Source organism: Pundamilia nyererei, unplaced genomic scaffold (assembly GCF_000239375.1).
Source record: "Pundamilia nyererei isolate P.nyererei 1_Seehausen unplaced genomic scaffold, PunNye1.0 scaffold00054, whole genome shotgun sequence".
NCBI lineage: Eukaryota > Metazoa > Chordata > Actinopteri > Cichliformes > Cichlidae > Pundamilia > Pundamilia nyererei.
The window spans coordinates 57,734-78,991 of record NW_005187455.1 but is presented as its reverse complement, the minus strand read 5'-3'; the positions used below and the strand labels follow the sequence as shown (position 1 = coordinate 78,991).

At 39.7% G+C, this 21,258-nt stretch overlaps 2 protein-coding genes across 2 annotated transcripts; both read left to right on the top strand.

Moving 5' to 3' along the window:
- The first annotated feature begins 823 nt into the window (after positions 1–823).
- Positions 824–9,271, top strand: mcm8 (minichromosome maintenance 8 homologous recombination repair factor). Its single transcript, XM_013910978.1, has 21 exons — positions 824–837; positions 947–1,050; positions 1,253–1,318; positions 1,445–1,527; positions 1,718–1,867; positions 2,019–2,116; positions 2,210–2,408; positions 2,548–2,633; positions 3,208–3,353; positions 3,565–3,645; positions 3,726–3,864; positions 4,171–4,201; positions 4,916–5,053; positions 5,228–5,288; positions 5,409–5,489; positions 5,802–5,997; positions 6,077–6,290; positions 6,384–6,593; positions 6,732–6,808; positions 7,685–7,874; positions 8,482–9,271. The coding sequence occupies exons 1-21, from the start codon at positions 824–826 to the stop codon at positions 8,572–8,574; spliced, it is 2,457 nt and encodes an 818-aa protein (XP_013766432.1). The 3' UTR covers positions 8,575–9,271.
- A 243-nt stretch (positions 9,272–9,514) lies between these two features.
- On the top strand, positions 9,515–15,204 carry crls1 (cardiolipin synthase 1). The gene is made up of 7 exons (XM_005733667.1): positions 9,515–10,123; positions 11,467–11,604; positions 11,995–12,124; positions 12,207–12,292; positions 12,934–13,002; positions 13,774–13,865; positions 14,704–15,204. The coding sequence occupies exons 1-7, from the start codon at positions 9,671–9,673 to the stop codon at positions 14,798–14,800; spliced, it is 1,065 nt and encodes a 354-aa protein (XP_005733724.1). The 5' UTR covers positions 9,515–9,670; the 3' UTR covers positions 14,801–15,204.
- Positions 15,205–21,258: the final 6,054 nt, after the last annotated feature.

Genomic DNA, 21,258 nt, shown 5'->3' with positions numbered 1-21,258 from the left:
TAAATCTGCTCGTTTTAGCAGCAGGAAAGTGTCGGGGTAAAATCAAACATCTTTGGAGCAATTGACAGGGTTTGAATTCCTGCTCAGAGTATGCAGAGTATGGGGGCGGCAGGCGAATAAGAATTCTGTAGTAGTTTCGCTATCCTCTAGGGGGCAGTAAAGCGCTTTAAAGGCACATCTGACAAAATAACATTAAAAGAAGAAGCTTCTTCGTGGAGGGAATTTTTGTTTGGTAATATCAGTCTTCGTGAATTTTGAGACACCGAAACACGCAGTTTTGGTTTATGGAGTAATATATTGTGCACTTTCTTAAACTGTAAGATTTTTTACTCATTCTGTTCAAGAAAAGGCAGGCGGTGTGTTTTTACCTGTTGGCACTTTTTGAACGGAACATGTAGGAAAAAGTTGTAGTTGTAAGTTGGCTAATAAGGATAACGTTACTAACTGTTGGAGAGAAAGAAATTAGACATGAAACATTAGCCCGCAGCTTTGTAACCTGAAATGTGTAGTTAGATCTGTAGGGATTTCACGGTTTTTAAAACGGAAGGGCAGTTAAGTTACCCAACAGTATTTTAAAATGTTAAAGTTGATCTTAAATCTGCAGTGTTGACTTGGAAAAGTAGAGCCAATCAACACAACATATATCAACATTTGCTGTAGTGCATATTTACAGTGTTTTGTGTTTCGTTAGTACTGTCACTTATTTTTGTTCCTCCTTTCATTGTCTTAGGAAAGTAATGAGTGGACAGGATTCCAGGAGAGGCTCTTCTAGAGGAGGCAGGGGAGGATGGAGAGGAGGGAGTGGAAGTGGTGGTGGCGGTGGATGGAGAGGAGGAGGTAGTGGAAGTGGTGGCGGTGGTGGTGGTGGATGGAGAGGAGGAGGTAGTGGTGGTGGTGGATGGAGAGGAGGAGGAGGTAGTGGTGGTGGTGGTGGTGGTGGATGGAGAGGACGAGGTAGTGGTGGAGGATGGAGAGGTAGACCATGGAGAGGAGGATCCGGAGGAGGTTGGAGAGGTGGAGCAGGAAACCATACCTACAGAGCGCAGAGAGGTGAGTTTCTGACACAAACAGTGTTTTTTTTTGTAAGAAACCATTAGTAGAACTATATTTTTCTTTTTCTATTGGAAAAAGACGAGGTGAATACATGCTACATATTAGAGTTACTGCTTTGTCTAAAAAAAACACACAGTTGTGGTTGTGCAATGAATGAACAGCTGCAACAAAATAACCAACTGCTCAACTGTCTCTTCAGTCCTTTGTCAAACTACTCTTGATGCATTGTGTCCGTACAAAGGATGGACACTCTACTTCACAGATGGTATGTGTGCATTAATGGGTCCCTGTCACACTGTTACAATGGAAACTTTAGAAAGACGTCACATTTAATAGTCAGGATTATCTGTCTTTGTCTGTGCCCGTAATCTCCATGTCTTTTTATGTCCAGGATTTATAGAGAGTGGACCTAATGTGGAGAAAATCAAAGTGTTTGAGAAATATTTCACTTCCAGGATTCATCTGTTTGACAAGGTTCGTCAGATGAGCTCAGTGCACAACACACTGGCTCTTTAAGTTATCATTTGTCACAGCAATGGCACTACTTGGTGGCATCCTACTAAGAGACTTAATATGTTTTTGTTCCTTTAATTTCTCATCCATCTATATTATTTTCTTTGTCTGTTTCCATGTCACTTAAAGTGAACTTTGTTTTTGTGTACAGGATGAAATTGAGCGTCAGGGAAGTGTCCTGGTTGATTATGCTGACTTGATTGCAGACAAAACTGTGCGTCAGGCACTTCCTGACATAGTCACACAACTGAAACAACAACCAGAGGTGATGCTGAACTGTTTGGGATTGGCTATTCACCAGGTACACGCACAAAAGACCCTACCACACATTTTATGCTAGCGGGATGTTACAGTCTTAATGATGTTCATATTATAACAAATGCTCAAATTCTCAGTCTCTCTCAATCTAAAAACCCCAAACCCTGGCTGAAAACTGTCTGCACATCATTCAGGTGTTGACTCTGGATTTGGAGAAGCAAGCTGCTGAGCTGCAAGAGGAAGAGTTTCCTGTTGCTACACCAGTCATCAATATTCCCCATATTAGTGCGAGGTATTTCATTCGGTGAAGAATGAGTTGTTTTCTTGACAGCCACTTTGAATGACAATAAATACGGATGACTGCATTTGTGTAAATTACCTGCAGGCTCTATAACTATGAGCCCCTGACTCCACTGCGAATGTTACGTGCCAGTGTGTTTGGCCGGCTAGTTTGTGTGAAGGGAACAGTGGTGAGAGTGAGCAGTATTAGACCGCTATGCACCAGGTTGGCCTTCAGGTGTCGGACCTGCTCGACCACACTGTCTCTGGCTCTGCAGCATGGGAAATACACTACACCTACCAAAGTATGTACACGCACACTTATACGCTAACTTTTTTCTGCAACTTTCTTCCTGTACATAAAGGCTGTAAGTTATATTGTATACATGCATATGGCGTTCTTGTCAGCATTCACACATCTCTTGTTTGTGTTTTATCACCTAGTGCGGAAAGCCAGACTGTCGCAGTCATATCTTCATCCCCATCCGCAATTCTCCTCTTACACAGACTGTAGACTGGCAGATCATCAAGTGAGTATATCATGTACAGTGAAAAACTACAGTAAGACATAGCTAACAAAAATGGTTGTTGCAGTTGTTATTTGAGAGCGGGAAAGGATGCCATGTACTGATATCTACTGATATTTAACAAATTTCCCACCTGTGGGACTAATAAAGGTTATCTTATCTAAATGTACATGTAAAAATGCATGAAAGCTCCTCCAAAGAAAAGCCTTTCTGTTGCATGTATTTTTGAGGTATATACTGCATGTCCGTAAACTACTCTGTTGCCGGTCCATATTATAATCACCCTAACCCCAGGTCGCTTACATTTAATTTTAAGTTGATTCATGAAGAATCTTTGTATGTAAGTTATCAGTCATTTATATTAAGGGACTTTACCTTTTGTTTTTTTTGCTTGTATTATTTAGTGTGTACCATTTACTGTGCATATGTGTGTAGTTTTCATGTGTCACTCTGGACATTGTGCTTTATCAGCAGTTCACAGATATGAAGTATTGTCCTTAAAGGTCACATCTCGTGTAAATAACCTTTGTCATGAATCCCTGATCAATTGAATTTGAATTATTTTGTGCCACTTCAGGGTGCAGGAGTTGATAAGTGGAGAGCAGAGGGAGACTGGACGAATCCCACGGACAGTGGAGTGTCACCTGACCTCTGACCTCTGTGACAGCTGTGTACCTGGAGACACTGTTACTGTGACAGGGATAGTGAGAGTTAGCAATGATGGTACAAAAACACACATTCTGATCATTGTGAAAAGTTAAGCCAAAGAAATACCGGTGCAGTCTCTAATTCTAATTGTGTAGTGAATTATAAAAAATGTCTCAACTAAATCAAGCATTTATTCAACAAAAACTCTAAGCCTTTGAAGTTGGAGTTTGCTGGAAGAAGTGCCCTCCTACTTAGACATCAAACATAGTTTGACTGTGCTTTTTAGGTCCAGGCAGTTCTAGAGGAAATAAGGATCAGTGTATGTTCCTCCTCTACATTGAAGCTACTTCTGTCAGCAATACAAAAGGTATTCTCTTTGAGACCTTCACATTTATATTAATAGGCTTTTAAGTATTTAATGAACTGGAACTTTTTCTAAATATTTAGGCAAGCAGTCCAAGATGGGAGGTCAAGGTTCAAGCGGGACAGTTGAAGATCGCTGTGGTGGGGAAGAGTTCAGTCTGAAGGAACTGTATGCTATTCAGGAGATCCAGTCACAGCCTGACTTGCTGCGACTTATAGTGCAGTAAGATGATTACTTACTGCATTTAATGCAGCTACCTAGTTTCATGTAGTATTGTTCTAAGAGTTATCGCAGCATCTATTTATTAAATTTTTGTCCAAACAATGGAGTTTGAATGGTATGGCGATGAGTCAATTTTAACAATTTAATCTCAAGTTATCTAGTTGGCTTGATTATTTATTTTATTTTTGTCAGGATTTAGAACTATAAAATTCTTCAGTCATCCAAAAATGTACTTTTTGATGATGATGGCATGCTACTACTGCACATCAACATATTTTAACTAATTGCGTCCACTTGTTTTTACAGCTCTTTGTGTCCTGTCATCTACGGCCATCTGGTGAGTTCCGCAAGACTGAGTACACTAACAAGCTTTTCATTAGAAATTACTACTTCTTTCCCGTCAGGGCTCACATCAGCGGATCGTCTAACTCCATCTCATCCTATCACTAATATCATCCTCTGTCATCCCATCTGTTTGTCCTCCTTTGCTATATTCATGATCTATCTCCATGATCTTCCTCCTTTGCTCCTGCCTGGCAGCTCCATATTCAGTATCCATCCAGTGTATCTACTCTCTCTTCCCTGTCCAAAAGATCTCAACCTTACCCCTCTAACTTTATCTCCAAAGTGTTTGACCTGAGATGTGTCACTGATATATTCATTTCTACTCCTGTCCATACTGATCACTCCCAAGGAAAACCCAAACCCCTTTGGCTCTGCCTTTCTCTGTCATGGTCTCCAAACCATACATTATAGTTCAAAGTAGTTTTCACTACAACTTGTAAACCTTGCCTTTCACTCTTGCTGCTGTCCTTCTGTCACAAATCAGCCCTGACTCCATCCACTCCACCCTGCCTGCACTCTCTTCTTCACCTCTCTTGTACTCTGTCCATTGCTTCGGATAGTTGACCCGAGGTATTTAAACTCATCTGCTTTAACTACCTCTACTTTTATCAGTTTCACTGCTGCTAATGAGGTCTTACTTGCAATGCTAAAGTTTAGTCTAACATCTTATGTCTCGTGTAATTCTTGTGTCTTCGTGTATCTGCAGCTGGTGAAAGCTGCCCTTGCTTTGGTTTTGTTTGGAGGCAGACAGAAACAAACAGGCAAGAATAGCATTCCAGTGAGAGCAGACCCCCACATCCTAATAGTGGGAGACCCCGGACTGGGAAAGAGTCAGATGTTACAGGTAACTTAGAGGACTTTGCGTAGAGAAATGAATACTAATGTCATGTCAACAGCGCTATGTTGATGACTCATAAGCTGAGACTGTGTATTGTGCTGTGTATTTCCTTTTTGAAACTTTGATATGTTCTTCTTCGACCTAGTACTATGCTCTACGTTTGTCTTTTACTCTGCATAGGCAGTGTGTAACGTGGCTCCCAGGGGTATCTATGTTTGTGGCAACAGTACCAGCACCACAGGTACAATGTGTTAAAGTAGAAAACTTCTTAACTAATTTGTTATACAGTAGTCAGTAAGTATTTGGTTAAATATAGTCAAATTAACAATGTGATCTTTACAGTTTTTCTGTTTTTCTTTAGGACTCACAGTAAGTTTATCTCGAGATGCAGGAACAGGGGATTATGCTCTGGAGGCCGGTGCTTTGGTTTTGGCAGACCAAGGTGGGAAATTTGTTTTTAAGCATATTTTAATGTGCAGTGAACATAAAACATTGCGACCTGTTCTAGTGGCTTTGAGGTAATTGCACTTTGGTCTCTAGCCACATTGCTTAAAAAAACATGTATAAGGTATTATTTATATTTCTTTTAACTTCACAGCATCTTCCACAAGGTATTCCCCCACTGCTTTGACCACTTTCACTTAGTTTGCCAGGCTCAAATTATCAGACAAGCCTTTCAGCCTGCAGGGCAATCTTTTTGCTTCACATGTGTCACAGTTAGTTGCTTGCGTTTCTTTTTTACTTGTTTTTTTAGGTCTTTGCTGCATTGATGAGTTTGACAAGATGGGCAACCAGCAGCAGGCTCTGCTAGAAGCAATGGAACAACAATCTGTGAGTCTGGCCAAGGCTGGTATAGTTTCCTCTCTGCCTGCTAGAACCTCAGTTGTGGCTGCTGCAAACCCAGTTGGAGGACATTACAACAGAGGCAAAACAGTCTCTGAAAATCTGAAGTAAGTTAAAGATGGAGGATACAGCAGATTGTATAGTATGTGACTTGTATTTACATTTGTGTACTCTTGTTCTGTATAGAATGGGATCAGCTCTCCTCTCTCGTTTTGATGTTGTCTTCCTGCTCCTGGACATCCCAGACGAGTCACATGACCGCCAGCTGTCGGAGCATGTCATGGCGAATAGGTCCGGGAGAGGCAGAACCAGCAGTGCCACAGTTACCAGAAATAACACTGAATTACAGACCTCAATCCTATTAGAGCACTCTGACATGCCACTGTCCGAACGTTTGCAGGTAAAGATGCGCTGTCTGCTCTCAGCGCACACGGATCACAATGATATCACAAAAAAGCAATTGTTTTCAGGCATTAAGTGTATATTTTTCTAGATCCCTGCAGGTGAAAGTATAGACCCCATTCCAACGTGCCTTTTAAGAAAGTATATCAGCTACGCTCGTCAGTATGTCCGTCCCAAACTCTCTCCTGAAGCAGCACAAACCCTTCAGGAGTTCTACCTGTCACTGAGAGCTCAGGCAAACCCTACTGATGCCACACCAATCACCACACGACAGCTGGAGTCTTTAATTAGACTAACTGAGGTAGGTTTGGATAGCGGTGCATTCTCTCAACACACCTGGCAAAATGTGATGGATGAATACACAAAGTAAAAATACAGTTTTGGGGAACAGAAGGGATCAGTTTCCTGCTGGTGTCTCATGGTAGCTGTTTTTGTGTAGGCAAGAGTCAAGTTGGAGCTGAGAGAAACAGCCACTAAGAGTGATGCTGAGGATGTTGTTGAGATCATGAAACACAGGTAAGCCGAACAATCGATGCTCACAGCTTGTAGGCAATAGCATTTATAAATTTTGGAAAATGAAATGCATTTTCTGTCCTTTCAGTTAGCTGCTGCCTTTGATGACAAATTACCTAATTTGAAGTATTGATCAATTGCTCCAAGGTGCCAGGAGCAACACCATTATAGCGCAATAGTTGTGAGGGCTCTAAGCATAAAAGTAAAAATAAAAATCATTGCTCAACACTTGTACCTCTTATGTCGTGGTTTGTGCTTGTTAACTAGCTGATTAAAGCCAAGCCTTTCCACCATGTTACTGCATCAGTAATTTGCATCCACCATTTGCTTATTGTCATAAGGACAATATTGGACTAATGTAACCCTCTCCATCCATAATAGTGTCATGTGGAGCGGAGCTAGCAATGCTCAGTTGAGTCATCTGTTTGCTCTTGAGTTCCACATCGCCAGCTGCTCCTCCTCCTTTGCAGTCTGGTTGTTCTCAATGGTGTTTTTGCCTCAAACACATTTGTTGTTTCCACCAGTTTTCTTGCATATTTTGCAAAGTACTGTGCTTTGTTGGAGGTTGTTGAAGTAGCTCCCTTTCTAGGAACTAAATTGTAATAGAAGACTGAAACAGCTCTTACAGTCAGACATGCTTGGACTTGTTTCACTGGGGAACATAAATACATGGTGTTGCTATTGCAGGGATACGGTATACAACACTTTAATATCACAGAAAATACATACTAGTAATAATGTGCACAGTATGGTAGGCCAAAGCCAACTGATAAGTGTTAATATTTTTGTTAAATAATATTCACAATATTAATACGTCTGAATTGCTCACACCTGCATGTAAATTTCTCTCTCCTTCGTTTTGTGGTTCTTGTTTTCCAGTCTGGCCAACACGTATTCAGATGGTCTCGGCAATCTGGACTTTGAGCGCTCTCAGCTCGGGTCTGGTATGAGTCAGCGCAGTGCTGCAAAACGACTGGTCAATGCACTGCACCAGCACGCTCAGAGGACCGGTCAGAAGCAGTTCGACGTACAGATGCTTCGATCCATTGCCGACAGAGTGAACGTTAAGGTGAAAGCACTGAAATATAAAATAATAAAAATACTGTTTCTGATTTACAGTATAAAGCAAAGACAAACATTAATAGTGTTCACTCACCATTTGTGAGCAATTACTTTGGATGTCATCATGATACAAAAACTTTATTAAAGGAAAATAGGAAAAAGGTATCGACTTGTTTAAGCTCTTTGTGAATAAAAATGCAAAAACAAACATTAGAAAAGCATGTGGAAGATTTAAAGATATACAGACACTGCTTTAGCCAATATGTAGACCACATCAGCAAGGGTTAGAACTCTTGATTATCCCAAAATGAAATAAAACTCCAACTCTAAATGTTTTATCAAACACAGCACATCTTTAATGGTGCCTTACTGACTGAAATCGGTCAGATATTGTGTACAGTACTTTTGATTTTTACACAAAGCTTTGTACCTATATAGAGAAGATTTTCCAAAACCTTTATATTTTGCCTTTTGTAACTATACACAGGTGGGCTTCCCCCTCCTCACCACAAACCTTAGTGATTTCATACCTAAACATGAATGAAAACGATATGCTTAATTGCATTAAATGTATAATTCTTAATTATATTAAGTCAATCATTAATTCTTTCTAGGTGATGGATTTCGAAGGCCTCTTGAGTTCCCTGAATGAACAAGGTTTTCTGCTGAAGAAAGGGCCCAAGCTGTACCAACTGCAAACAATCTAACTTCTTACAGCTTTCACAGGCTCAAACCTGCAGACTTTATCAAAAGGTCGATCATTGGACCGTGTTCTGTAAAAAGCAAAAGAAATGGAGACTGCAGTTTGACCATTAGAAGAGATAGAAAAAAACTACGAACAACAAAAACAAGGCTGGAAAAAAAAAAAGGAAATACTGAAACTTGATCTTTACCGCTACCACAGCTTCTTGTAAAGACAATATCCCACTAACCAGAGAAATGTTAGACTTGAGATTGATATATTGTCTTAACATTTCATTCATAATCCAGATAAAGATAGATTTTGAGAACCGGGCAACCCTTAGTTTAAGCAAAGTTGCAAATTTTGCCTTTAAGTTACACAACTTTGTCTAAACTGAATATGAAAGAAAACTGATTACTTACCATTTTTTTTCTACAAATACTTAAAGAATACTTCAGAAGAATGAACATAATATGTATATGATGTTTATGTAAGCTTGTCTGTGGTTATATTTTAGAGAAGGCACTAATATAACCCTGTCAACCCATAATAGTGTCATAATAAGCTGCCCTTGTATTATAAAATTTCTTATTTTTCTGAAAGACTGACTTCAGTATTGGGTGTCCTGTTGGATGTATAGTATTTGCTTTTCATTTTTGTCTTAAACATACGTTCATGGTTACGTTCTGTCTCTCTGGTGTGCACTTTATTAAATGATGTGGAACAATCAGCCTTTTGTTTGTTGTTTTTTGTTTTGTTTTTACAAAAAGGGAGGTAGTGAAAATGCTTTTAATTTGTAATTCAAAAGACTAATACGCTAAATATTTACTTATTATTTAAGAAATTGTTACAATTTATTAACGACAAGTCCGACTATTATCTGATTTTTCCATCTCTTGATACACCACTTATTTAAATAAGCGACTCTCTTTTTAAATTAAAAACGCTGAAGGAAAGTAAGTTTTACGACATCATGTACCGTATCGATTTACGGCAACATGGCAGCCTGCTGGCTCGATGAGGGTACCCGTCGGCTCTGACCATCAGGGTCTTTAACTTCACGATGAACTCGCGGGGAAACGGCACGAGGCCAGCAGGTCGGTAACGTAAGTCTCGTGAAGATGATGACGCTGTGTTTTCGGGGGATTTCTGCACCGCTGTGCCGCAACACAAACGTTCGTTGTCTGGTGTCCGCGCGGAGTGCGCCCGTGTGCCTACTGGAGCCCGTATCATGGCGGCTCAGATACACACCTGTCACGGAGTTCGCTAGGTTGAAACGACCTCAGGTGAGCGGCTCGTACCTCGCGAGACTCAAAGGGACAGACAGCCGTGTCGCGTGTTGGAGTGGGGTCCTCCAGCAGGGAAAGCAGACTCCATGGCACGTGCAAGGACCTATACCCATGACCCAGGGAGGTCACGAGCGGTATGCGGCCAGTTTCCGTTCTCTGCTGTCCCCGAGCGCTCGAGGACTGTGCAGTGGAAAGACCGACGAGAAGCCGGACAGTTCCACCGGAGAGGAGAGGGGTGACGCCGGCACGGTACCGGGACACGGACTGTTCAAGTTCAAAGAGCTGGTGAGTACAGAGGTGACAGGAGTATGAACTTCACAGAAGGGGGTAGGCACCGTAGATGCATGTTGTACAACAATTAATAAAGTGTAACTCATGTGTGTTCATCAGTTGCTGGCCAAAACGGTGCAATGGTTTATACTTTTAAAAGGAACAATGACCATAACATGACCAAAAGATGAAGAAACACACAGTTGCTTAAGTAGAATTTACAATAGTGTAATCATTGGTCACACTAGAAGAGCTTTGTGGGTAATTTTCCACTGAAGAGGGAGCACTGGGCTTTGTTCCAGAAAAGAGAAACTGGATTTTTGTGTTTGTGAGCTATCCCAAACCCTGGGTCATTTACTGGCCCAATGGACTCTGTGAACCCAGAGGTTTAAATGTCAAGATTTTTTTTTACAGTACGTTTCCTCGTAAAACAGCCTTATTAGGTTTAATGAATTCAAGTCCACAAGTAAATAGTTTTTCCTGTACATAAAAATGGCATGTTTAAAATACCCATCAGTCCATTTTCTTCCACTTGTTGCGGTGGGCTGGAGCCCATCTCAGCGGTCATAGAGGTTTATGGTCACAAGATTGTTGCGGGGATAACACAAAAAGAATGTTAACCATTGATACTCACACCTAGAGCCAGTTTATAGAATCACCAATGAACCCAGAACCTTCGTCCTATGACACAGCAGTGTTAACCGCCATATGACCCAGCTTAACATAAGCTTTTAATTACTAAATACCACTGTGACTTGAATGGTGTGGAAGGTTGTGGTGTAGGGATAAAAGGAGTTTTCAGTTATGAAGTAGATCTCCTGCAGTCTTAAATCGAGCTTTACTTGGTCACTATTGGGGTTTTTTGTCCTCTAGGAAAATTTAAGTTCTGTGACTGTAGAACAACAATATCACCAACTATTTTCTCCCCTACTGTTTTAGATGAATCATAGTGATAAGTCACATTGGTACACGTTCATATTCCTTGGACCTGATAAAAAACGGAGTCTCTTATTTTTATTTAACTGTCACCATCTTGTATCCTGTTGTAGGTCCTCTACTCATAAGGGAAACAAATAAATCATTATTTAAAAAACTGTTTTAAAGCTAACTATTGCATTTGCCAACATAAAATTGATTTGAGTCATTAGAGAAAATATAAATTCCTGCCATTGGTAAATGTCATCTTATTTGTTTATAAGGCCAATGCAGAATCGATATATATTGCACACATTACTGAGAACAGCTGCTAGAAAAGATTTAGGCTGACTGATCTGAAGCAAGTTCTGTGATGATTTTTTTTTTCTTAATAGCTCTAGCTGTAAACTCTGTCGTAATATTTACTTATTTTTTTTCTTCAGTATGAGAATCCATGGACAATCCCCAACCTGTTATGTGTGTGTCGGATTTTGCTGGCTCCATTCCTTGGTCATCTGATCATCCAGCAGAAGTTTCACCTCAGTTTGGCTCTGTTTGCGCTGGCCGGAGCTACTGACCTGGTAATCTACACATAAACGGACATTTACACTAAAGCACTTCCTGCACAGGTGTGTGGTTCCAGTCTGGAGTTGCACACCTGTACAAGGAAATCTTGTAAACTCATTTTTAGCTTCTGAGGATTGCAAACAGTTTTGGACATTTAACACATGTCAATGATGCACCTGTAAAAATATTTTTAAAAACGTGGTAGTTGAAATATTTACTATCAAGTCAAGATCAAGATGCATGAGATGCAAATAAAGTTAATTAGGCTTTTAAATTGGGACTCACTGCATTCTGATCTGCCCCGAACCTTTTAGTTGTCTTACTTAGCTCAGCTTAGAAACTTGTACCACAATGAATTTACATCTTTATTTATTCATTTTTCTGTCTCATTCTCTCTTACTCAGTTGGATGGTTACATTGCCAGAACGTGGCCCACTCAAAAGTCGGCACTGGGCAGTGCTCTCGACCCACTGGCTGACAAGATTCTCATCAGTATTTTATATGTCAGTCTCACCTATGCTGAACTTATACCAGGTATAATACTCAGTGTATTTCTGTGTTTTCTTCCTGTCTCAAACAAGGATATAAGATTTTTAACTGTGGACTTCTGTTTCAGCTCCACTGACAGCTCTAGTGATTTTCAGAGACATTGGTTTGATAGCTGCTGTCTTCTGGGTCAGATACAAGACGGTACCTCCACCGGTGAGACATATCATTCTAAAAAACTAAACTTTAACTGAGGATCTTCTATTTAAATGCCATGTAGACACTCAAATTTCAAGATATTTTCATGTGCACTGTACAGAAGTTTGCTGCAGCTAAACTGTAGGTGGAGCAGAGGGTGCTTGCAATGTAGTCCTCACTGCCAAAAATGGCACAGTTGATCTTAGTAATTATATTATTTATACCCATCCATCCCTGTATTTATAATGCATTTTAATTGAAAGGAAGCACTTCGAGAGTGCAACCCTCTGTCAAGGCAGCGCGCTTGCTGAGTATATTTACGTTCAAACAAGGCATAATATTTTATTTTGTATATATTTATTTTGGTTTCTTTGTTCTTTTTAAGCATACTTTAAGAGGTTTATAGTGCAGTAAACAGAGGTTTACTTTGATTACTCAGATATTATGTAAGAATAGAAAATATGTATTGATTTGTAAGTTGAAAAACATGAATAAATAAATCTATTTAACAATTTATGTTGTCTTCTACCAAAAACGTGATGAATATTACTAAAGTAAATCTTAACTGCTCTTTACTATTTTGGGGCCACAGTGATTCTGGACTGCATTGTGTGTATCTGTAATACTGAATCCACAGTTTCCTCCTCTTATTTCTGCAGGTGACCCTCACCAAGTTTTTTAACCCCTGCTATACTACTGCCCAGCTCAAGCCCACACTCATCAGCAAGGTGAGATGTACAACCGTGCACTCTGCTCTTTACCGATTGGAAAACTGTAGAAGACCTTTCGCCATGAAGTGTTTGTAATGTAGTTTTGCCTCTACACATGTTAGGAGCACCGCTGATGTAGTTTTACAGAGTTTACTAATCTTTACACTCAATAAGCAAAAGTTACTAAACAATAAATGATTAATGCCTTTAGGCTACTCATCAGCACCTTTACACAGCCTGTTGTGCATCTTGCATCGGCACATTTCCTCATGCTTGGCGTCAAATTGGATGTCAGTTAAACTCTGTAAACATTGGATGTTTTTGAGGTAGACATTCAATGTGATGAGGATATGAACAAAGCTAGTTTGTGCCTGTTGTGTCCTCACCCTATCAACACCCAGATAATTAAAAAATTGTTTCATTTTTGTTTAAAAGACCTGTGCTTCAGTATTTCCCAATTTTGCACAGTTTATTTATCCAGGGTTTAATATTCATAACTTCAGCCAACATTCTCAAGTTATATGGTTTATTACTGCAGCCTATGTAAAATATGTAACTTCTCTTAAATACACCTGACACTGATTCATTCTATGTTTGAATCCACAAACAGCCTTTAAACAGTCTGAAATACTAGCATAATTTCATTTTGACGCAAAAATTTCCCTGTTGTGGGATCAATAAAGTCTTATCTTATCTCTTATCTTATCAAATACGTGCAAAATTCTATCATGCCTTCATCTTTCTTTTCTGACTTTTATTTTATTCATGATTCATGTTCTTTTTCAATAGATTAACACGGCCATTCAGCTCTGTCTGGTTGCAGCTTCTTTGGCCGCTCCGGTCTTCCAGTATACAGACAGCATCCTGCTGCAGTGCTTATGGTAAACCACACGCTCCACATTACTTATGCAATCGCAGTTTCATCCACTTAGCTTTCATATCCAAAATGTCCTTTTCCTTTCAGTCTGGTGGTACAACCAAAAAAAAAATTTGTACAATGGATGCAAATGGTCTCATCTCAGTCAAGCACATAAATGCTGTTTGTTGCAGCACGTTGTTCAGGTTAAGTGTACTGACTCATTTCAGTCCGCACCTCAGAGTGAGCTTGAGTAGAAATCAGACCAATGACAAACATGTTGTGCCATAGTAACCTACATTTTTACAAATCTACTTCAGTGGACTGTTGAACTGAGCATCGTAATTGATTTACAAGCCTTACAGTTTGGATTACTGATATGAAACTATGGGCTTTTATTTAGTTAGATTTTAGAGTTGTAAGACAAATCTTAAATGCTTTTGTTTGCTGTGGTTGATTAAACAGACTATATCGAATATCTAAAGATAGTATATACAGTTATAATAAATTTTTCCAATTAAATCGAGTTTTAAGTTAAACAACAGGTTAAGAAATGAATGAGGGTAAATTACAGTTAAAGCTCATCATACTCTTTCTTTAGCCAATGTGTCTTTCTTCATAAGACCACTGGGGGCAGCATAGTCACACTTTCAAATTCAACACATTTAATGTTTATAACAAACTGGAGATTAATTCATTCCTCACCACAATAAGATAACAAATTCTATTATTCTTTTAATATTAATATAAAAATGATTTACCTCTCCTTCATCTTTTTTCTAACTTTGAAAGTATTTGGTCAAATTATTTTTAAGTGCAAAGTTTGGTGTGTATTACAGCACATGTCATTTATCATGTTGCAGGTATATTACAGCAGTGACTACAACTGCATCAGGTTATAGCTACTGGCACTACGGCCGCAAGACTGTTCAGGTGTTGAACACCAGATCACCGTCATAAACACACCGAAAGCAGAACAAAAGCAGTCGCCCCAGAGACACTGAGCCCCAGTAAAAGGATGGACAGACGGATGGACGATCGCCAGGAGCTCTAAGACCAAGTGGATGTGACAACCATACACATGTCACCATGGAAATGACACATGGAAACCAACTGAGGCCGCAGATGGTTTACTGCAACACTACAGAAACGCCTAACAGCAGTGGAGCCTGCAGACAGCATTCAGAGACAGGATAAAAACAGCAAACGCAAATATAGACCGTCCACCCACAACACGAAACAAGAGCTTCTGTTTATTTTTTCTTAGGTTTTCAATCAAGGGGTTGCAATGTGAACCTAATTATTGTCACATGATTGTCATTTTTACACAACTGTGATTTATGATTAAAAAGGAAATCTGCTTTCGTGTTTGTCCACGAGAATCTTTCGGATGCAGGGGATTTTTTTTTTTCCTCAGGGAGGGGTAATCTTATGGGACACACATGTGACAGCTGATCTATTTAAAACCAACAATCGGGGGATTAAAATTTGGGTGCGCGGTGAAATGACATCCTAGCTGGGCTCCACAGGCCCAGCAGATTCTCAGTCCTGATTCATTTAGTGCTGCTTTGAGCTTAAATTTGTCAAGGCCAATGCCAAGCTGCAGATTAGTATCCTTATTAAGGAATGTGGAGTCAATGATCCTATTATTACTTGAATAATTAATAAAAAGCATCAACTTTTAAATTGCTGCTATTAATCCAAACCTTCAAATTATCAGCTGTTGTGAGAACAAAACACCTCAGCTTTGGGAAAGGTGAGGATCCCATTTTATTATTTTCCTCATGTATTGTAGACGAGAAAATAAATAATAGGGACTGATTGCACACATTTCCTTTGCTTTTATGTATGTGTATCATTAAAAACCACAACAACTGCAGTGCTGTTTTCAAGTGCTTCCAGTCTTGGGATCAATATGCCTGATAAGCCAGAGGTTATGCAGAGGCCCGGGGAGAACGCGAGCCATTGCGGATGAACTCCTCAGGCGGTCGTATCTTACTCCACTGCGCATTTTTTCCCTCAAGAAGAAAACTAGTGTGATGAGGGGAAACGAGAAAGCATAACCTTTTCATCTCCACCATTTATTTCCCAGCAATTTTCTGCACCACTTGGGTAATGCAGCTTCCTCGCCGAGCATGTGCTGCTGACTGCCAGGCTTTTGCAAGTTGTTTTCATGGCCTTGAGTAGGATGTCTCCTTATTATATCGTCAGTGAATAAATTTAAACGATCCCATTTTAATATGAGACATCCGTCACCGAGAACAAATTGATACCTACGCTTATTAAAACACTGCTTAAAGAAGTTCTGCTGCTTTATATTTTTTTCCCCCAAAGTCTACATTTGATAAGACTAATTGGATGTGTACAGTATAATTTGGAAGTTGTTTGGTGCCCCACAGTCTTTTCATATAGTGTTTGGGAGAAGCTTTAATTAGTTATGCCTTTGAGATTAAAGATGTGGAAAACACACCTTCAAGCCCTCTGTGATGGACTTCAGTGAGATGCGTGTCATCGTGACTGACAGATATTGACAGCTGTTATTTACACGGTGATGGTTCTGTCAGTAAAGTGAGTCAGAATTTAGATTACAAAGAGCTAAAGATGAAAACTGTCTTCAGGATTTATTCTCAGTATAACAGCACCTCCGAGATGCCTTTAAAACATTTCTCAGGTTAAAAGGCAAAATCTTCCATCCAGCAATTATTTAGTGCTTTTACCCAAGGCTTGTCTGTCTGTCTTTCTTTCTTTCTCTTTTTCAAATATGATCTTCCCTTTGGAAATCCATCTCTTATCCCTTCAAATTCTTCCATCTCATTCATTCATGGTTACTGGAGTCTAAATGACTCCTGGTCTGTTGCAATTAATCTTCTTGTCTAGACACACTTACAAAGAAATCAGTGCTCTTGTCTCAGAAAATGACTCTCTCACTTATTAAAGTAGAATTCACGGATTTGTATTTTCTGGCTTTGAGTAAAGGATCTTCCATTTACATTTTATGCAAAAACAAGTTTTTAAATAAAGTGAAAATAATGAGATTATTTAAGAACTATCAGGAGGTCATCTTCTGCAAGAACACAAACCAAATTAAATAAAGAAAACACACAGTGGGGATTATTTTTCTTTATATACAATGGCTGACACCACTAATAAACAAAACTTTAGTCTGGCTACTCAACTCATTCACCTTGAACGAGAATAGTTTAAGTAAGCCACTGTAAGGCCTTTCTCAGCCACTAGATGGAGAAATGGCAAAGAAACGCCGACGGTGATTTTACATTAGTGTCAGTAGAGGCCTTGTTTGTATCATTAATGTGCAGTCAATAAATATTTAAAGACCTCAGCAATCAACTGTACAGTGATGTGATTATTTTAACAGATAAGCATTTATAATTAAATAAAGGATTTAAGATAAGGTTCAAAAATAAGTTGACAATTTAGGTGTTTATATGTTATATATTTAACAATTCCTGTTTAAAGTCATATTCCTTAACTAGTGACTTTAAACAGGAATTGTTTAAAGTCACAGAAAGGATTTAAAAAATGGAAGGACAAAAAATAAACAATTTTTTTCTATAGCAAAAGTAGAAACTGGTGCACAGTTTGTTGCACTACAGCTATGAGCTCTAGTGTAACAGACAGACTTTTCCACTGTGAGACTCGAGAGAAAAGAGGGTCAGCTAAAAGTAGAAATATGGTAAATTATGTAAATTATGTTAGATTAACCAGATTACTCAGTTTTCTAAACAATAGAGCAGAACCTGACGGTGATTGCTAGTTAGGAATGGTGTGTTATTTTCTTTATTTTCTACCTGGTGCCACTCTCATTTTCTCCTTACTGCTCATCTTTTAGTTGATGCCAAAACAAACCTGTTCTTCAAAACTTAACAGGACACATTTGAGAAACTGTCACCTGGGACTATCCATGCTTAGTGAAGCCAGGTTCAAAAGCTGCTGGAAAAACCAGTTAAAGAATCCCTCCAACACTCATACAGATGATTTAGTGATGGAGGCGAAAAAAGCCAAATGTGCCTTCACACTTCACAGCCCAGCTCTCCAAAACCCACAGACAGGCTGAATCACACTAACAAGGACAAACTTTGGATCTGTATGCTTGTGTCAGCACGGCCCTGCGGCTACCGCTCACTGTTTCAGTCAGCCCTGCATCAAGTGAGAAGTGAGAGGTATCCTCTGTCCTCCAGAGCTAAAGAAAGCTTTAGCTCTGCCCAACAACATCTCAACAGAGACTCCTTGTTTCCTGATGATTTTATTAGATTAGTTTCAAAACTGGTGAAATGGATGGATACATACATAAACCAAATCGTGCCGAGTCTAGGTATTTAAACCCAAGTGGAGGAGGGCCGGTGACCCACTATTAATCATCCCATCCCATGAGCCAAGCTGTGAAGAAAGGCATGAGTCATTACTACTAGAGCTTGTGGGTAAAACCACTGTGAGACTTTGCATGAGTTGAGTGGGGGTTGAGGTGCCTGCAAAGGGATCTCAGGACTGCTCTGTAGGTGGCTGACAGCTGCTGTCATAAGCCACCCTCTGTTCAATGACGGTCATTCACAGCCCCTCTTTTGCTGCTCTTTCAAACCATCTGTGCTCTCGATCCAAAATGTGAACACTGGCATCCTCAAAAGAGTGACCTTTATTTTTTTCAGTGTAAATGTAGCATCTTTAGGAAATTTAAAGAAATCCAGTTGCTTTCTTTCCAAGCTCCTTAGACTACCATGACCTGGATGACTGAGAACTTATACAGACATATCCTATACAGACATGTCTTTGAAATCTTGTTTTGCCTGCTTTGCTTTTACATTTGTCTGTCAGGTAATGTTATAGTGGTGGATGCTCATATTAAACATGGCTAAAGTTTCACATGATCAGGTCAGTTTTTGTCCTCTGAGTCAAAAACATAGGATTCAGACTCCGCTAGATGCTGATTTTCTAGTATTTTTTCAACTATTGATATATGATATTAGCGAGAGAAAATATCCCTAATAGCAACATATTGGTCACACATCTGTGGTTGTGAGCATAGAAGCCCCAACCATCGCCTATCTGGTCATTTTGTTTTTAAGGTGAAGCCAATTAGAAACTAGTAGGCTTAAAGCACTGCTTTTCAAACTGTAGGACAGGGATGAAACTAGCTGAGTGAATAGGACTGTCAAAGAGAAAGCAAAGACAAGTTTATTGATGCTATCATGCTCACATTTATTAAAGTAAAATTCAACTTTAATCCTGTAATTGATTTTTTTTAAAGAATTAAAATAATTTACACCATGCAAGGAAAAACTTGGGGGCATAAACAGAGGGCAGGGTGTTCCAGGGAGAGGAACTAAATAGCCTTGTTTTATTAAAGCAGCTCTAATAAAATCCAAGGACATGTGGTATGAAGATGTACTCTGAATTGAATAAGTCTCCTTTCAAATGGCTAACAGTAATTAAGTAGAAGATTGTATTTGACACCACTCCTCCCTGGTCACTGCTATTCCACTTCAGTGTTTTTTGACACAAGCCACCACCTGTGTGTACTATCTGGCCTTTGCTGTGTAGGTTATCAACAGCATCCTCTGAAGAGTCTGACACCATGGTTGTTGCCATTCCTGAGCCTGTTTCTGTGCTTGTGTGAAATTTCATGCGAGTCCATGCAAAATCTGACAAGACATTTCAGTCTGGAGCAATGTGGTGGACTGAACTGCTGACATCACAGTCCGTCCCCGTAACCACTCTGCCAGCATGAACATATTTTCTCACGGTAGTCATATCGTTTCACTGGATCAGGTTCAGTTGAACTGCATTTAATTTGTGGTGCTCACGGCCATAAATAATTACAGTTACAAGACGGCAGCAATGTGTTTCCCGTTATTCTGTATAATCCACAGAACATGTTGCAGTCAGTTTTGCTGGCACTCTTTCTTAAGTACAAAGTTGTGAACAGACTCTTTTATTATCCTTTTTAGAGACTTGAGGCAATTTAGAGAGGATTTTCAGGGAGAAGACTGCAATTAAAAGGTTTTCAAAAGGCTCTTATCAGAGCTGCGAAGGCAAGGATGTGGCTGCCACAACATCCGGGTGCACTTGATTTGTCTGTGGCTACGACAAGTAAACAGGCATTTTCCAGTTGCACAGCTCCGTGGGAGTGCTGTCTTTCAAGTGTGTGTGTTCATGAAGCTCCGTGGTGTGACTGGACACGTCGTAGGCACAGAGACTTTGAGCTGTCAGAGGTTCTGAGCCAAACTTCACTTCAAACTTGACTGCTTATGAAACCCACTGAATCAGAGTCCTTATAGTGCTTACACCAGGCCTACACTCACAAAGCCGTACCAACACAAATCCATATGGGTACTATAGCTCCGCACACACACAAACACACATGCTCCTGCACACTTACATCTTTTCTGGTCCTGAAATAGCTCTCAGCCTCCCACTCTCCCTTATATAAGCTCCCAGCACGGAGATCTGCTGGTGAAGATTGGGGTGTGTGCAAATGTGTGTGTGTTAATGCATCTGTCTGTTGATGTGTGTGCACATGTGCACTTGTGTCTGTGTGAGTGCCAGTGTGTGGGCAGTAGGAGTGTCTTAAGTTGTGTGTTTTTGTACAGCGTTTATGATTTGAGATTCCTGTTGATAATGCGGTGCGCAGCAAAGTACAAGCAATTTCTTGAAGGAAAGAAATGTTCTTAAATTCATAATCGCTGCCTTTTTTCTGTAGTTTTTGGCCATCATTTGGTTATAAAAGATCTGGGCAAGGGCAAAGAACACATTTAGTAAGACAGCATAGTATACAAGCTGTAGCATTTAGGATTCAAAAGGAAAGAATTTCAATACCGTAGCACTGTAATTGTCCTTCATAGTGGAAAATTTAATTTAAAAGTATTACTCTAAAATGTTATTTTAACAAAGGTTTTTATGTATACTTAATAATTTTTTAATAACCTGTGAGCCAGATACAGTGAAATGTGACTCAGTATTAGAAATCCAGACAACAACAAAAAAGTGTTTGCATCATTATTATCTGTTTGCTACTTTTGCTTCTGCAGAGGGATTCTGGTGCATAACAAGGAGTCCCATTACCAGAAACTCTGAGCAGTCTCTGTTTTGAAATGGCTTTGTATTCTGTAAGCAATGTTTCCTTCTATCTGGACACTGAGGCAGGACACATTTTGCACGAGTGGGTGACTGAGTGTAATACGCCGATCAGCCACGACATTATAACCATTGACAGGTGGCATGAGTAACATTGATTATCTTGTTACAAATAGCACCTATGGCATGATGGACTGCATTTAGCACAGCAATTTGCTTCAGATTTGATGTGTTGGGATTAAGAAAAATGGGCAAAAGTAAGGCTGTGAGCAGCTGTGTTGTCTATTTTAGTGGCTTGGACATCTTCAGAATGTCAAGTCTTATCAGGT